This window comes from Microcaecilia unicolor, chromosome 11 (genome assembly GCF_901765095.1).
Source record: "Microcaecilia unicolor chromosome 11, aMicUni1.1, whole genome shotgun sequence".
Taxonomy (NCBI): Eukaryota; Metazoa; Chordata; class Amphibia; order Gymnophiona; family Siphonopidae; genus Microcaecilia; species Microcaecilia unicolor.
Window position 1 is genome coordinate 27,981,766 of NC_044041.1, and position 17,960 is coordinate 27,999,725.

Consider the following 17,960-nt stretch of genomic DNA (forward strand, 5'->3'; position numbering starts at 1 on the left):
TAATATATACTTCACACACAGCAAAAATTATCCCCCCAATATTCAAAGCTATATTCAGAGCCGGTGGTGGGAGGCAGGGATAGTGCTGGGCAGACTTATACGGTCTGTGCCAGAGCCTGTGGTGGAAGGCTGGACTGGTGATTGGGAGGCGGGGATAGTGCTGGGCAGACTTATACGGTCTGTGCCCTGAAGAGGACAAGTACAAATCAAGGTAGGGTATACACAAAAAGTAGCACATATGAGTTTATCTTGTTGGGCAGACTGGGTGGACTGTGCAGGTCTTTTTCTGCCGTCATCTACTATGTAACTGGGCAGACACAGCCGCTAACTGGTTAAACAGCATATCGGCGCCTAACCACTAATATTCAGCGGCAGATAACTGGTTACCCCCTGCTGAATATTGCCAGTTAGTGCCAGGCGCAAAACTGGCTATATCACACGATTTATTCAGTTTGGTGCTGATATTTCAGCGCCTAACCGGATAAGTTTAGCAGACAAATAGAACCGCATAAATACCTGTCCTATCTTTAACCGCTAAAACGTTAACTGGTTTAGTGCTGAATATCAACATAGCCAGTTAACTTTTTAGTGATTGAAAAAAAAAAAAAAAAACCCTGGATACTCAATGCCGGTCGCCAGAAATAACCCCGGCATTGAATATCCGGGGTTAACACTGGCAGTGGACAGCAAAGGTGCTGCCCACCGCCAGCTGAATACTGGGCTCTATAGTCCTGTTTAGCACACTTCAGTTTAACACTGCTGTTTGGTACCACTGCAGCCTAATCAACTGTAGATGTGTTTCTGAGAACCTGTACTAAGCAAACAGAAGTGCAAAGGGAAGTCTAGAGGAAGAATATTTCAAAACAAATGCACCTTTCCACGCAATCCAAGGACATATCTCCAATATTCCTGTTTCAAGCTGTTTTATGAGACCAGATCATTCCCCCCCCCCCCCCCCCCCCCCCGAAAAAAACCTGCTGTAAGGAACTGAAAGATAATGGGAATCTAGTTTTTAACAAATCTAAAGGTGCTCTAAATTCCATTATCAAACAGCAAAGTAGGGAAGTGTGATCTTAGCGTTCTTCGTCCTTCTTCAGACAAGTCTCGGGTTCCTCCAGCCAGAAAAAAATTAGTTACACAAGGCCTCCCTTTTACAAAGTGCCAGTAAGCCCAATATGTCTTTACTGGGCAATAACTGGGCAGCCCAGTGGTACTTCCCACCCCCCACCGTGCCATCATATTGGGCACTACAAAAATATATTTCTGTACTTCCGGGGTATACCAGCGGTAAAACCTCCCCACCCCGAAATGGCCGTGCGGCAAGTGCTTTACTTAACGCACGGCCATTCCCTGCAGAAAAGAAAGACTACCTTTTTTACAAGCTGCGAAAAAAGGGGGCTTCAGCGCGGGTCAAAAATACGCGCCAGCGCAGGCCCCCTTTTACCGCAACTTGGGAAAAGGGGCTCATAGTAACTAAGAGGCCCTTTTACTCAGATGCCGCAAATAGAGGCCTTAGCGTGACTCCAAGGGAGACTTGCCCACACGCTAAGACCACTTTTTGTTGCAGACATAAAATGGCTGATTTTCCGTTTTTTTTTTTTTTTTATTAATAGCCATACACTAATGTTGCCATTAGTGTGTGAAATAAAACACAGAACAAAAACAGTAAAGGTTGGTATAGGAAAGCAAGGATAACTGTGAAACAGGGGACCTCAGCAGTGACTCGTTTCACAGTTAACCTTGCTTTCCTATACCAACCTTTACTGTTTTTGCCATGGGTTTTATTTCTAATGTGTTTATTGCCCCCGCATTAAAAAAAAGAATCTTTTGGGGACATTTTTAATTTGCCATTAGTGTGTGGACATTAATAAACATTACCATATGATAACTTACCGCCTACAAAGCAAATGGCGGTAAAGGCGAATGCGCTAACCTTGTGTTAACTAGTTAGCATGCAGTAATGTAGCTGTGCTGATTGGCTGAGGAACGCCCCGACACGCCCCCTCCCAAAAACATTAAAAAAAAATTTTTACCGTGTGGATTAGCGAGTGCAAAATGGCACTTACCCACAGGAAGTCCGAGTGTCCCCTGCGGCACACCATTTTAAACTGCGTTACACGTGCAAAAACGCCTGACACACCTTGGTAAAAGGGCCATTAAGTTTTTACAAAATTACTACCATTTCCAATTTTATTTCTAGCAAGACAATCCAAGCACTGCTGCTTTAGGATAAAATTATTCTCTTCTCCAATCATAACATTCGACACAGGAACATCTCCAAATTGTCATACCAGAGAAAACAAAAAGACTGACAGGCCCAAAAAATAAATATATGTCTATAAAAAGTACAGTATGACAGGATAATTCCATTTATATTTTTCAAAAATGGCCACTTTGCAGCTGCTGAATCCGTGGGAAGGCCTGGATTGCATGTGGAGAATCCTGCATGAGGGGGGGGACCGTGTTACATGGATAAGAGACTTTAGAACAAGTGCTAAATCACAACTGGAAAGTTGAAATTGCAGGATTAGATAGAGTGCTCTGTACGTCATTACTCCTACTTTCAACAAGACAAAACTTTCCATTGCCAGCTAAGAGAAAAATTACTACCGTTTCTGTGGCAGTAGTAAAACATTATGCAGTCCTATAGACATACAAAATTAGAAGCAAACAATGGATACAGTGCTGAATGCCTATCCTGGCTACTCAACCCCTCAGCCACTCCACATGAATCCCTGATTCTAAGACACAGAGCTACCTAGTAAGTGATATGTAAGCTGGACTGAACCAAACATGCTTTTGGATAATGTGGGATATGTCTATATATAAAAGGCACCACCAACGTTCTAAATGAAGCCTCCAGCCGGAAGTGTGAAGGGGGAGAGATATCCGGTATCCCCATGACTGTCTGCCCCGCCCTCGCTCTCTCTGTAACCCAAAGTGAAGGAAAACGCAGCAAAGCATGAAATCAAATCGCTCTCTCTGTAACAGTGAAGGACTCAGAGGGGGAAGGGGAGAGAGGGCAGAAGCCCTCACTATCTCTGTAACACAAACACAGCAGGAAACTTAACACTGAAGGACTCGACTCCGAGGGGGGAGGGGACAGACAGCACAGGGGAAGGGAGAGAGGGCAGAGGGCAGGGACACACACACTCCCACATGCACACAGAAGAAAACCTTGCTAGCCCCCGTTTCATTTGCATCAGAAACGGGGCTTTTTTACTAGTAAATAAATAAATGAAAAAATTTACTTACAATAGCTCCCCAAAGAAACTTCTGTATATTACACTGGGAGTGGCTTAAACCTTCTTCCACAGCTCATCGAAGAGGAAGCAATCAAGAGACAACTATTTTTATTACTGCTCCGTTTCCGAACCAACCTTATGTGGTCAAGGACAGCTCTTAGGGATCTCGAGAAAAGGTCCTCACACTTCTCCATCCCTGTTTCACTGACACAGTCTATTGCCCTAACATTAGACCAGGGGTTCTCAACCCAGTCCTCGGGACACATCTAGACAGTCAGGTTTTCAGGATATTCACAATGAATATGCGTGAAATACATTTGCATGTGCTACCTCTGTGTGCAAATCTCTCATATGCACATTCCCTCAGGGGTATCCTGTGTGTCCCAAGACCCGAGTTCAGAACCCCTGCATTAGATCACTCAGGTCTGTTATGTAGGTTTCAGTTCTCCCCCTTATTGGTGGTTTTAGTGAGTTCACTTTAAAAGTAAGTTAAGTACAGGAAATGTCTAAAGAACATTTTTATGCTCATTATTGCAGTATCAGACTAAATGTATTTCGGCTCTATAGGAGTAACGGAGACGATTCACATAATGTCATCACTGCCCTATTTCTTCCTCCTTTCAAGCCCTCTCCTTATTACTTGCCACTTTTGAAAGAAATCCCCAGACTGTGTGTCATGATCCCAAATGAGCTCTTCAGAGTAAACGCAGGTCATGTCCACTTCTGGATAGGTTCATATGGCCTAAAGACTTAGCAACTTAGAAGGCCAATATCTCCAAAGTGGACTTGGCCAGCTTTTGTTCTCAGGGGCTGAAACGAGGTCGCAAAACTTACATTTGGGGTTACGACCTAGGCAGACCATCAATATGTCATCAGCCTGCACCTTGAATGCTTTCTGAGGATACCATACTGGTGTTGTGGCCACAAAATATTTGTTAAAGCTCTGCTCCAGTGAGTCAAGGACTGACTGCAGCTGTAGTATGGAGTTTGCAAGTAAGACATGAAGTCATCTGTCAGACCTGTAAGGGATTAATTTAAGAATGTTTATAACTTGCAGTAGGTTACTGTGAATGAAAGGAGAAATTAGACCTTACCTGCTAATTTGCTTTCCTTTAATCCCTCCGGACCGGCCCAAGCTTGGACTGTCTCCAACCTGCTGGAAGGCGTGCACAACCCATCAGTCCAATCCTGGGCCGGTCCGGAGGGATGGTAAGGAAGACTTGTTTTGCTCACACCCCTTTCCGATCAAGAAGCAAAGCAGCTGATTCTATCATCAGAGAGTGTCCCCCTCATTCTATAAAAAGTCGCCAGCACCATTTGTACACTTACATTTATAGAATACTGCCATCCGTGTGGGTACGAATATGTTTATACATAACTGGAAGTAGTGCGCCTAACCGTTGTTCTATAAATTTATGCACTAAATGGCTTAGCTTGGAATTAAGGGAATAGTCACAAGGGAAGGGCATCAGCGGAGCCAATATTTTCTCAGGCTACTTACAGAATAGTGGTATGTATGTAAATATCACATTTAGACCCATGCGTTTACACAACTATAGACCTGGTGTAATGCACACACCAAAAGAGAGCAGAGTATGACACAATAACAAATCCGCCAGGGAGGTGAAACTCAAGATGGAGCAGCAGACAGGAAGACCCGACACAGGCCGTGTTTCAGTGGTCACAGCTGCCTGCCTCAGGGTTCACAAGAACACTGTATATTTATTTATTTACGGTTCATTTCTACCCCACATTTTCCCACAAATGCAGACACAATGTGGCTTCCATGAATTCCAAAAGTTAAGAGATACAGCACATGAATTTAGCAGTAGAATAAGGATAAAACGTTAACAGCAATTAGGATGACTAAACAGCAGAGTCACTAATGGAATACACTTGTTCAAAAAGGTACGTTTTCAGCAGCTTCTTGAAAAGAGGGTGGTCAGCTTGCGACTTTAGGTACAGGGGAAGAGCGTTCCAGGTCTTCGGGCTAGAGTAGTGGAAAGTGGAAGCAAAAAGAAGCTTGTATTTAACACCCCGGCAAGGTGGATAATGGAGTTGTAAAAAGGTGCGTGCTGTAGTGATGGCATTTCTAGGTGGAGATCTATTAGAGGAATCATATATTCCGGAGCTAAGCCATAGATTATTTTATGTGTCAAAGTACAGATCTTGAATGCAATTCATTCTCTCACAGGTAGCCAGTGTAGGTTGAAACGTAGGGGCTGCGCAGAAACCCAGCGCGGCTTGCCCAAGATATATAAAAAGAAAATACATTACAATAAACATAAAAACCAAAATCACCAAACACTGCCCGTGTTGGGCCTTCCTCTCTGGTGCGCTGATAAAGTATCTTGAGTTTCACCTCCCTGATAAGATTTGTCATTGTATCATCCTCTACCTCTTTTTTGGATCCTTTGGATTTCTGTAGAGGGCATCTTCCTGCTTCTCCTGTGGACATGTAATGTACACGCCTACATTTCAGCATGGGGATTCAGTTTACACTTATATTCTTAAGAACACAAAATGTGCGTAAGCGTTCTTACAAAATAGGCTCAATGTTATAGGATGACCAAATTTTGGTTTCAGCACAGAAAGGCCCGAAATTCAGATTTTGGTGGAAAATGCAGGGCATTTTCGGCTGAAACTGAAATTCCCCCACTCCCATCGCTACTGCACACAGCCTCCCTTCCCCCCTCACTCACTGCCCCCCACCACCAGCCTCTTTTTCCTCCCATTCCAGACCCACCCATCAGCCGCCGCCCCCCCCACCCGAGGGCCTGCTTCTGGCTCCTACCAATAAAGGCTCCAATCCCAAGATGGCTGCCGAGATTACTGTTGAAGTTCATGGTGGTCAATTGGCAGCAGAGATGGCCGAGGTTAGAGCAACTGAATCGCTCCTGTCCTGCTTAGGCCACTAGACTACCAGGGCGGCTGAGGTAGATCGGGGTGGGGGGGGGGGGGGGGGAAGACAGGTGGCTGTGTGTGTGGTGGTGGGTAATGGAAGCTGGTTGTACACAGTAGAAGTGGCAGTGACAGCAAGGGTTGAAACCGAGCGGCCAATTTTGGCCACGGATTTGGTTTCAACAGAAACCGAAGATCCTGGGTTCGGTCTGACTCTACTCACTGTCTGCACAAAATGATGGCGCCCTGTTATAGGACTGCCTCCTATATGCCATATAGGGAGGGATACATACACATCTACCACATGAAAACACTCCATTTTGAAATGTTGCAAAGGACAAAAGTAGTCTGGGCCTCGTATTGCTCCGTGTTGAACCAACTTCCCAGTCAGGATCAAAAATGTTTTCCCAAACACATTTCTGTTAGTAATCTGGAGAAAAACAAAAATTTCCCACGGTTTGTGGAAAATGTCAAGAATTCACAGATATTCTAGGCTTCAACGGCAAATGATTTGTGCATCGTCATGTTTATTACAAAAAAGTGATTGAATATATTATTTTCTTACATGTGCAATGACAGAACTACTTCAACACACTAAAATATTTATATGTATAAAATAAAAATAATCTAGCTTGATACAAACTCAGAGACCATAAATAATGAATTCACCTGGCTGTCCATGTCAGGTAGCATGTGATTAACCCCTCCACTGTCACAGGAGACAATGGTGAGCAGCTTTCAATCACCTCACTGATGAAGATGAGCCCTGTCATCGGGACGTTTGATGTGAATCCTTCGCACACGCTCAATCCGCTCCCGTTCTTCGTCCTCATCCAGGTGATGGGAGCGCCCTGCAGCCCCTCCTGTGGCCTCCAGCAAGGCGTTGTCGGGGCCACGCCCATCCTGAGCCTCATACAGCAGAATGTTCAGCGTCTCTTCATAAATACGCGCTTCCGGGAACTCTACCTGTGTTCACAACGAAGAGGGTTACTCATGAACAGCACAACTAAATACTCTTTGCCATCCACTTTACTTTCAAATCATGTTGTCTATACATAATGGATCAGTAGTTCCCCAGCCTGGTCCCTCTGACTCCCGCTAGGCCTGCATCAGGAGTCTCTATCCACACAAACTCCTGATATAGGCCTAGCGGCCGACACACAACGTTGTGTCGATTCCTTTATTAATAAACGTTTTTCACTCAAGATTGACCACAGCAACCAGAGACTGGAGGAACACAATCTCCCACTTCTTCCCTTTTGTGCTTTCCCATGGGACTTTTGAGTTCTCTGCGCTTGCGGATTTTCTTACCCTCCCCCCCGACTCCCAACAGATCTGATTTTCAGAATATCCACACTGAATATTCCTGAGATTTTTAAAACGCGATTGGTGTGCAACACCGATGCAGAATTTGGAATCATTAAGTTCTCTTCTGTATCTAATATCAGAACACACCCTCTGAAAGGCCTGGTCAATCACATAATTGTAATAATAAATAATATTTATATATTACTTTTAAAGTATGTATTGCAGTCTAAGATTTTATATTGTCAAGCCCTGCAAAAGGGTAACAATCTAGAGCCCTAACTAATCCCCGTTTACTAAGCCGCACTAGTGGCTGCCGGTCGCTAATGCTAACACAACCCATTCACTTTCAATGGGCTGTGTCAGGGTGGGGGTGGGGGGGGGGTTAAATAGAAACATTTTTTGAGCTTAAATTTTCCCTTCATTGCTGACAAAATGTGGAATGAACTTCCTTTATATATTACATTAACAACAAATTATTTACAGTTTTGTGTCTTAAATCTTGGCTATTTAAAAAATACTTGCTATGACTCGGTCTATGAACTATGAGGCATATCTTCAAAGCACTTAGCCTTCCAAAGTTCCATAGAAACCTATGGAACTTTGGAAGGCTAAGTGCTTTGAAAATGAGCCCCTAAGTGATTCATTGCATCTTCCCAAGATATAACTAGGTTTCATTTTGATAGTGTTATCCTCATTTAAATGGTATATGTGGACTATAAGAGATGTATTGGTATTGGTTCTAGAATGATTTATAGCACAGGAGGCTTTAAAGAGCTCCAAATATACAAAGTAGTCAGACTAACATTAAAAACAGTAGAAGTTCACCATCTTAAAAAAAAAAAAACCCTCAGGTATCAATAAGCAAATGTGTATCTTGATGTATTTAAAAAAAAAAAAAAAAAAAAATCCACCACCCAAAAAAAAACTATCCAAGATACTTTTACTAAGCTGCGCTGAAAAATGGCTTGCGGTAGTGTAGGCGCGGGTTTTGGGTGCGCGCCGATCCATTTTTCAGCACGCCCGATTTAAAAAAAAAGGCCTTTTTAAAATTTTTGCTGAAAATGGACGTGCGGCAAAATCAAAATTGCCGCACGTCCATTTTGGGTCTGCGACCTTACCACCAGCCACTGACCTAGCGGTAAAGTTTCACACAGTAACGGGCAGTAATGACCTACGTGCGTCAAATGCCACTTGGCGCGCATCCAATACGCACATCCGAAAATAAAAATTATTTTTCGGCCACACATATCAGATTTTTTTTAAAAATGAAATTACCGCAAGAGCAACACGGTAGTCGGGTGGTAACTCCATTTTGGCGCGCGTAGACGCTTATGTGCTTAGTAAAAGGACCCCTAAGATTTCAGAACTTTTCTGAATCCTAAGTATTCAGTTGCAACCAAGTTTTCATTATGTGCAAGCCATGGAGGTCCTGAAGCACGATTTCAGGTATAAGGACTTTGCAGCAGGCTGGCGCAGCTGCACCTCTGTGCAGTACAGGAGAGAATGCTTACCTTGGTCTGTTTTTTCTCAGTAGCATACACGATCGATGTACAACAGACCTCTGCAATCTTGCGCCCCTGTCCATAAAAAGACCAGCAGCAGATTTCATCTCCAATAACATCCTTGATAAAGAGGACCCGCCCATTAAAGCGCAGTGACAGCTTATCAAACAGTTCAATGTTTTTCAACATATTATCATCAGAGTTACTGCCAAATAGAAAAGGAAAGACCATCAGCACAGAACAAAGAGCCTACCGGCTTTCAACAATTAAAAGTGAAAAAGTTAGAAAACAAGGAGAACATTTGAATTAAAGTTTTATCTTTTTTAAGTAAAAAAATATTTACATTTTGAAGCAACTTTTTTTTTCTTTTTTAAAACAGCAAAAGGTAGAAAATAATGCGCATATAGGAGTTGGGCAGTTTTCAGAAAGGTGAGGCAGGGATTGGATTTGGGGGGGGGGGGGGTAAGGAGAGGCAGAGATAGGATTTAGGGGGGGAAGGGAGGAGAGGTAGGGATAGGATTTAGGGGGGGGAAGGGAGGAGAGGTAGGGATAGGATTTAGGGGGGGAAAGGAGGAGGAAGAGGCGGCAGGGCAACTGTACAGAGAAACCTTGGAGATCAATCATGGTTCACACCATACACAAGAACTTCTGAACAAGCCTCCACACAACTATTGCTAGAATGCAAGTACGATATAAAATACTAAATCCTTTCAAAGTGCTTTGTCTTCTGCCCAAAATAGGCTTTTTTAAAATCTACTTTCCTGCAAATGTTAACTTTGACACAGACCTCCAGAGAACCAGATGACTGAATCAAGAGTTCACAATGGAAACCACAGCAATCAATTTACGGTATCAAGTATTTGCTTCTTGTAGCCACTGAAAAACTTCTGCACCCCTCCCCCCCACCCAACTGAAATACTGATTTTATGACAGACAGCAGAACTGAAACCGTTCAAAGCCGACTAGGATAAAACTAGGCATTGACTAAATCATTACAACTACTAGGAAAAAGGCCCGTTTCTGTAACCAATGAAACGGGTGCTAGGCAGGCAATCCCCCACCGTCTCTTGGTGTTCCACAGTCTGCCCTTCCTCTGTTTTCAACCCCCCCCCCCCCGCCCCTGCGTTACAGCCCCGTGGACCCCCCTTCTGCGACCCTGTCGACCCCCCCTTCCCGCCAAAAACCGGCCCCCGCCGCCGTTGTCGACTACCTATGCTGACGGGGGACCCAAACCCCCGACAGCCGAAGTGCTGTTCTGTCCTTCGCGGATCTTCTCTTCAAGTTTCTGTGCATGCGTCCGACGTCAGACGTTCTGTCGCATGCACAGAAACTTGAAGAGATGATCACTGAGGAACCAACGCCGCGAAGGGCAGAACAGGACTTCGGCTGTCGGGGGTTTGGGTCCCCCGTCAGCACAGGTAGTCGACAACGGGGGGGGGGGGGGGTCCAGGGAGCCGTAACGCGGGGGTGACAGCTGATTCCGAGGCAGGGGGAGGAGTACTCCTCCCCTTGCCTCGGAATCAGCTGTCACTGACGTCAGTGCGTGCCTGCCTAGCAGATCACCTCCAAGGGAGGCACGGTCCCAGGCACATTCGAACGTTGGAGGTGAGAATTATTATATAGGATGTCCGATACCTGGTATATGAATACTTGTTGTTACTCCTGTTGTATAACAATTTTACTGCTGGCTGCAAAAAAGGGGAGAAAGTTAGTTCAATATGTTTTCTTTAATATGGGAAAAGAAAGCTAGAGATGTTAAAATTGATCACAGGATGTAAGACAACCAAAAATGAATGGTCAATCTGGAAATATGCGTGAAGAGCGAGCAAAGTCAAGCTCTTGGCCTATCTTGTGTCAAAGAGGGAACTCAACAATAACAGAGCCTGCCACTGTTCTCTGCTTTTCTTTTTCTGTATCAATATTTTTATTGAAGTTTCAAATGCAGTAATACATATCATATTTGCCAGGATTCTCTTAACTGACTACGATACCCTTGAGTTCTTATTTTAATGTCGCAGCAGATCGCCCAACCAACTACATTAATTGCCTGGATGACAAAAGCTTGTAGCCTGTTGTGAGACAGTGCCGCTGCTCTCTCCAAATCTACTATCTGCCAGACTTTCCTCCATCGTTGCTGTATGGATGGGGTCTCCACCTTTCTCCATTCCGCCGCCACAACCAACCGGGCGGCGAGTTGTAAGAAAGCGAGAGTATCATTCCTACGTAAGACTCTCAATCCCGATGTTTTGGTGAAGCCCAGTAGCATCATAAGTTTCTCTAATGGGAGATGTTCCCCTGTTACTCGACTAATCTCCTTTCCAACCTGAGACCAAAAACTTTGTATTTTTTGACATCCCTACCACATATAGTCAAATTCTCTGCTTTTCTAAACTATAGATGAAGTTATAATGGCAGCTAACAACAAATCAGTAAAACATTAAAAAGGAGGAAGAGCCTTTGTATCAGATGCACCCTATTTTTTAGGGTGAAATATGTGTAAAAAGTAATAGGCCCTCTTACCTTATTTGAGGTTGCTATTAACTTTTGCTCTTCCTTGGAGGATGTGATAACCGGTACTTTGCAGAAAGGTTCGTACGCATCTTTATTCTGCTGGATCAAAACATTTCAGTCAAAATAAAGAGATTCTCCTCACATTTAATATTCTTGTTTTGGCTTGGTAAATCAGCTGACTTTCAACAGAGATGTGAAACCATAGCATGACAGCACAGAATCTGGGTGGAGAACATGAAGCCATGCAAGAAATTTCAAAAGTTCTGGTTGCATATACTTATCGTTAATTGAAGGACATTTACCCAAAAGAACCGTTCTATTGGGATCTGTTGGAGGTAAGGGGACCAGACCTTTTAATTAAACATGAAAAGAACTGGTAATGTATTTAAATTTCAGAAATCTTTTTTTTTCCCCCAATGTGACGCAATTCACAATCAATTCAAAATAATTTGATCTTTTTATGTTACACACAGGAATTTCATGTGGCATTCTAGCTGCCTGTTCAAGTTTTGCAATACCAGATAAATTCCCCCCCCCCCCCAACCACCATAAAAAGGAAAGGATTTTTTGAAAGTTGATGCAGTTCGTAGAACTCTCATATTTTTATGCATATTGAACAACCCTGAGCACGTAGCCAAATCTTGAATAAACTCCCTTGGCAAAGGTATTTGAGTTTCCTTAGCACTTTGAGCGTTGCAATGGGATAGGTAGGGGGGGGAGGGGTTACTAAGTAGGGAGGGGGGAAGAAGCTGGAATGGGGGGGGGAATGTGGAGATATGGGATGGGGACTAGTATATGACGGAAGACTTGTATTACAATGTATAACATCGGCCTTACCTCAATGCTCCGAAAGTTACTGTTAAGTCTTTGTCTACTTTGTTGTAGAAACGTAAGGGTAGTAGGGAGCAGGTGGGGGGAAGAGGGGGTGGTGGTTGGGAGGCGAGGATAGGGGAGGGCGGCCTTATACGGTCTGTACCAGAGCCGGTGATGGGAGGCGGGACTGGTGGTTGGGAGGTGGGAAATACTGCTGGGCAGACTTATATGGTCTGTGCCTTGAAAAGGATGGGTACAAATTCAAGGTAAGGTATACACATATGAGTTTGTCTTGGGCAGACTGGATGGACCATGCAGGTCTTTTTCTGCCGTCATCTACTATGTTACTATAAGAGACCAGGCTCTCTCTACCTTTATTGAATGTTCATGACTATAATAATAGAATATACAGATGAGTCTTACTTGTTTAACTGACTAAAAGATAGGATTTTATAGACTATGGAGGGGAGAGGGGTGTATGAAATTCAAAACCTTGATCATGTGATGGTCTCATGTTTGTACTGTTATGCTTTTTTTTATGGACATACTAGTAAAAAAGGCCCGTTTCTGACACAAATGAAACGGGCGCTAGCAAGGTTTTCCTCGGAGTGTGTATGTTTGGGAGAGTGTATGTGAGAGTGTCTGTTTGAGAGTCAGAGTGAAAGTGTGATTGTGTGAGAGAGAGCGTGAGTCTGGGTGTGAGTGTGTTTGTGAGAGAGTGTGTGTGTGAGAATGAGAGTGTGTGCAAGTGTATATGTGAGACACAGTGTGAGTGAGAGTGTGTGTGTGTGGGCGAGAGAGAGAGTGTGTGTGAGACACAGATTCTCTGTTTGAGTGAGTGTATGAGACCAAGCGAGTGTGTGAGTGACTGTGTGGCACATAGAGAGTGAATGTGATACAGTGTGAGACAGAGTGTGTGAGAGTGAGAGTCAGAAAGACATTGTATATGAGAGAGAGAGTGTGAGCCGTGCCCTCCCAATCCATGGCCATCTGTCCCCTGCCCCCTCCATTCATCCTTTTCCAGCAATTCCCCTCTGTCCCTGAGCCCTGCCCTCCCAATCCATGGCCATCCATGTTTGTCTGTCACCTGCCCCCTCCATTCATCCCTATCCTGCATTTCCCCTCTCTGCCTGAGGCCTGCTCTGCAATCCATATCCATCCATGCCCATCTGTCCCCTCCATTCATCCCTATCCAGCAATTCCCCTCTCCCTGAGTCCTGCCCTTCCAATCCATGCCCATCCATGCTCATCTGTCACCTGGCCCCTCCATTTTTCCCTATCCAGCATTTCCCCTCTCTGCCTGAGGCCTGCTCTGCAATCCATATCCATCCATGCCCATCTGTCCCCTCCATTCATCCCTATCCAGCAATTCCCCTCTCCCTGAGTCCTGCCCTTCCAATCCATGCCCATCCATGCTCCTCTGTCACCTGGCCCCTCCATTTTTCCCTATCCAGCATTTTCCCTCTCTGCCTGAGGCCTGCTCTGCAATCCATATCCATCCATGCCCATCTGTCCCCTCCATTCATCCCTATCCAGCAATTCCCCTCTCCCTGAGTCCTGCCCTTGCAATCCATGCCCATCCATGCTCATCTGTCACCTGGCCCCTCCATTTTTCCCTATCCAGCAATTTCCCTCTCTCCCTGAGTCCTGCCCTCCCAATCCATGCCCATCCATGGTCCTCTGTCCCCTGCCGCCTCCATTCATCCTTTTCCAGCAAGTCCCCTCTCGCCCTTCCATGTTCCCCCCCCCCCCCTCGCATCCATGCTACGCTCTCTCCCATGTCCCAGCCTGGCCCGCCCTCTTCTCCCCCCCCCTTCGCATCCATGCCCCCCCCTTCGCATCCATGCATCCTTTTTTTTTTTTTTATTCTTTTTAACTTTACCTCCGTGGCGGTTCGTGCAGCGAAGCGTCAGGGAAGGAGGCGGCGCTCCCGACGTCTAGCTTTCCCTTCGCTGTGTTCCGCCTTGTTGGCGGAACACAGCGAAGGGAAGGCTAGACGTCGGGAGCGCCGCCTCCTTCCCTGACGTTTCGCTTCCGGATTTGTTTGTTTTGTCGCGAGGGCGGGGCAGAGACGGCAGGCTGAACCCTTCAGCCTCAGCCTGGGAGTGACGTCAGATGGCTTCAAGGCTTCAGGCTTCAAGGCTTCAGGCTTCCGGCTTCAAGTTTCCGGCTTCCGGCTTCAAGTTTCCGGCTTCACAGAACGTGGCTTCAGAACGTTGAGGGTGTGTTTTATTATATTAGATACTGAGATGGTTGATTGTTAATATGTTATATCAATAAAAATTGTTGAAACAAGCAAATTGCATAAATATGTAAAAATAAATATAAATGTGCCCACACATCGCACGCTGTATGAGTTTACTTTTTTTTTTTTTAAATATGCTAATTACAAAAATGATACATTTATTTTTAAGGGCTTTTCTCTTTTCAGTGGTTCCCAAACCTAGTCCTGGAGGCACTCCAGCCAGTCAGCTGTTCGGGATACCCACAATGAATATTCAGGAGATAGATTTGCATGCACTGCCTCCACGGTATGCAAATCTCTGATGAATATTCATTGTGGATATCTTGAAAACCTGACCGGTTGGGGTGCCTCCACAGCCAGGTTTGGGAATCACTGTTCTAGGTTGTTGCTGGCATTATTAGTGCATGAAGCCTGTTAAAACACAAAAGAAAAAGCTTTAAAAAGAAAAGAATGTGCTAATTTTGCAATTAGCACATCTTAGTAAAAATATACCGATATAACATACCCACACATATGGCTCTGGTTACTAAGCCGCACTAATATTCTAAAATGTTCGATATACTGCCATTTCTGACACACAGAAGTTAACAAATTTAACAACACAGCAAACAAAGGAAGAAGAGGAATGTCATTAATAATAGGAAAGGACTGAACCATAGCATAAAAAATTGTTGCTTCAAATAAAACTTATACAAAATCATAATACCGTAGTTAAATAAAATTCTAATAAATTTAAAACAGCTACATTCCCCAACAGGCATCCATAGCCCCCTCAAGAATAGAGAGTGGTTATTCCAAAATCCAAATTGGGGGAAAAAAACAAAACAAAAAACAAACAAACAACCTGGGAACTAAGAAAACTAAAAAAAAAAAAAAAAAAAAGTTTATTGTGGATTCGAAATGTTACAGTCCACTTTTAGATCAGGCATTTTTTTTCTGCTTCACACCTTGGGCCCTGTTTACTAAGCCGCTTTATAGGCGCATTAGTATTTTTAACGCACGTTATACATGTACTTGCATTAATCGTTTACGCGCCTACAATATCCCTATAGGCGCCTACACGGTTAGTGCTCACGCTAACACGCCTTAGAAAACAGGGTCCTTTAAACTGAAAATACAATAGAGCCAATTCTTTTTCTTGTATCAAACAAACAACAACAACAACAACAACAAAAAAACAACCAGGAAATTCTATTGTGACCAGAGGTTGAGAATAAAGCAGCATTTCTGTGCCTACCTGCAGAGCTGCCTGGCATTCATCTACCAGTCCCTGTACCAAGTAATACTTCGCTTCTGCAAGTAACTCTTCGATCTCTCGTCGGCTTTCCGGGAGAGGAACTGCACCATCGCGTAGATAATTTAAAATTGTACCAAAATGTTTCCCACATCGATCTATTAGGATCCAGCCTACATATAAGGAAAAAGGAAAATGAATTAAAAGGAAAGATCTGACAACAGTGTCCACTACCAAAAAAAAGGTACATTTTATTCTGGGGATTCCCTTCATGGAGTTCGCAACTTATGTGGGTCTTAAACCAATAGAGGGCTTTGGATCAAACATATTATAAATGCAATAAGTTATTTACAGTTCTGCCGAATCACAATTGTCCTTTGTGGATTACAATCAACCTGCATGCTAAAATACCTCTGAGAATATTAACATTAAAAACCACCACCACAACAAAGACAGAACAAGATGACAAACATTTTCGATTTTGGGGGCCCTCTTCAGGGAATAAGTACATAAGCACCGCCATACTGGGAAAAGACCAAGGGTCCATGAAGCCCAGCATCCTGTCTCCGACAGTGGCCAATCCAGGCTTCAAGAACCCGATAAATAAATACAATTAATAATGTTCAATGGACTTTTCCCTCAGGATATTTCTCTTCTAGTCTTTAGTGGTGTCTTGGTGGTTAAGGCAAGAATTCACACTACGAGTGGAATCGCTGTCAAGATTGCTGTATATTAGGTGAAAGGAGGGAGCGATACACAGATGGGTTAGAATCATTATCCTTGAGTTATAGTTGGGGTGGATGTCTCTCTGATTTTCTAGTAGGTTGGGTGGGAGGAGTTGTGAGCATTTTGTATCGTAAGTCATTTGGGGGTTTTTAAGGGAAGCAATAAATAAATTTAAATATTTCAACAATTTGTCAATAAATCCTTCTGTTTATACTCAACCCTAACCCCCAAAGCTTGATGCTTTTCTTCTTTTAAAAGAGAAGAATAATCCGCGATTGTAACCTTTCACTCACTAAAGGATCAGCACACAAAACGGGAAAAAAAAAAGTACTTTAAGGTTTTGCAGAAGCTCAACCATTAAAGGGGAAAGGGAAATGGGACTTGATATACTGCCTTTCTGTGGTATTTTGCAACTACATTCAAAGCGGTTTACATATATTCAGGTACTTACTTTGTACCAGGGGCAATGGAGGGTTAAGTGACTTGCCCAGAGTCACAAGGAGCTGCAGTGGGAATCAAACTCAGTTCCCCAGGATCAAAGTCCACTGCACTAACCACTAGGCTACTCCTCCACTAGCAACATTCCATGTAGAATCTCAAATACCGTGTTTCCACGAAAATAGGACATCCCCCGAAAATAAGACCTACCCAGGTTTTGGTGCCCTTAGTAAATATAAGGCCTCCCCCGAAAGTAAGGCCTAGCAAAGTCTTATTTTCAGGGGATGTCTTATTTCGGGGAAACACGGTTGGTCTGCCCACCCTACCTCCGTCGCTCCTGCAACTAACCCCCCACCCGAGATCGCCGGCCCCCTTCCTTCGCTCCGAAACTAACCTGAAGCCTCCTTTCACATGCCTTCCAGTTCGCATCGCAGCAGGGCAGGCTACTCCTTCCTTCCGTGTCCCGCCCTCGCCTGACGTAACGTAACGTCAGGCGAGAGCGGGGCACGGAAGGAAGGAGAGGCCTGCCCTGCTGCGATGCGAACTGGAAGGCAAGTGAAAGGAGGCTTCAGGTTAGTTCCGGAGCGACGGAGGGGGGGCCCGGCGACTTCGGGTGGGGGGGCCATCTCGGGTGGGGGGTTAGTTGCAGGGGTGATGGAGGGAGGGTGGGCGGGCCAACCGTGTTTCCCCGAAATAAGACACCCCTGAAAATAAGACCTAGCGCCGTTTTGGGAGCAAAAATTAATATAAGACAGTGTCTTATATTCGGGGAAACACGGTAGTAGCAACAGAATCTCCAATAGTAGCAACATTCCAGAATCTCAAATAGTAGCAACAGCAACATTCCATGTAGAATCTCAAATAGGGAAAGAGAAATGGGACTTGATATACCACCTTTCTGTGGTATTTTGCAACTACAGTCAAAGCGGTTTACATATATTCAGGTACTTATTTTGAACCAGGGGCAATGGAGGGTTAAGTGACTTGCCCACAGACACAAGGTGCAGCAGTGGGAATCGAACCCAGTTCCCCAAAGA

At 44.4% G+C, this 17,960-nt stretch overlaps 1 protein-coding gene across 2 annotated transcripts in view; it reads right to left on the reverse strand.

Annotated features, from left to right (window-relative positions):
* Positions 1–6,192: 6,192 nt before the first annotated feature.
* The window catches only part of KCTD10 (potassium channel tetramerization domain containing 10), a 33,396-nt gene continuing 21,628 nt past the window's right edge, over positions 6,193–17,960 (reverse strand). Inside the window, exons 3-7 of one of the 2 annotated variants that reach the window (XM_030218236.1) lie at positions 15,763–15,932; positions 11,477–11,563; positions 10,592–10,644; positions 8,966–9,161; positions 6,193–7,112 (exon numbers count right to left, since the gene is read on the reverse strand). In XM_030218236.1, the coding sequence (XP_030074096.1) occupies positions 6,894–7,112; positions 8,966–9,161; positions 10,592–10,644; positions 11,477–11,563; positions 15,763–15,932 (725 nt within the window). In that variant the 3' untranslated portion in view covers positions 6,193–6,893. Of the gene's footprint in view, positions 7,113–8,965; positions 9,162–10,591; positions 10,645–11,476; positions 11,567–15,762; positions 15,933–17,960 lie in introns of both variants that reach the window. The other variant, XM_030218235.1, reaches the window with a different exon arrangement.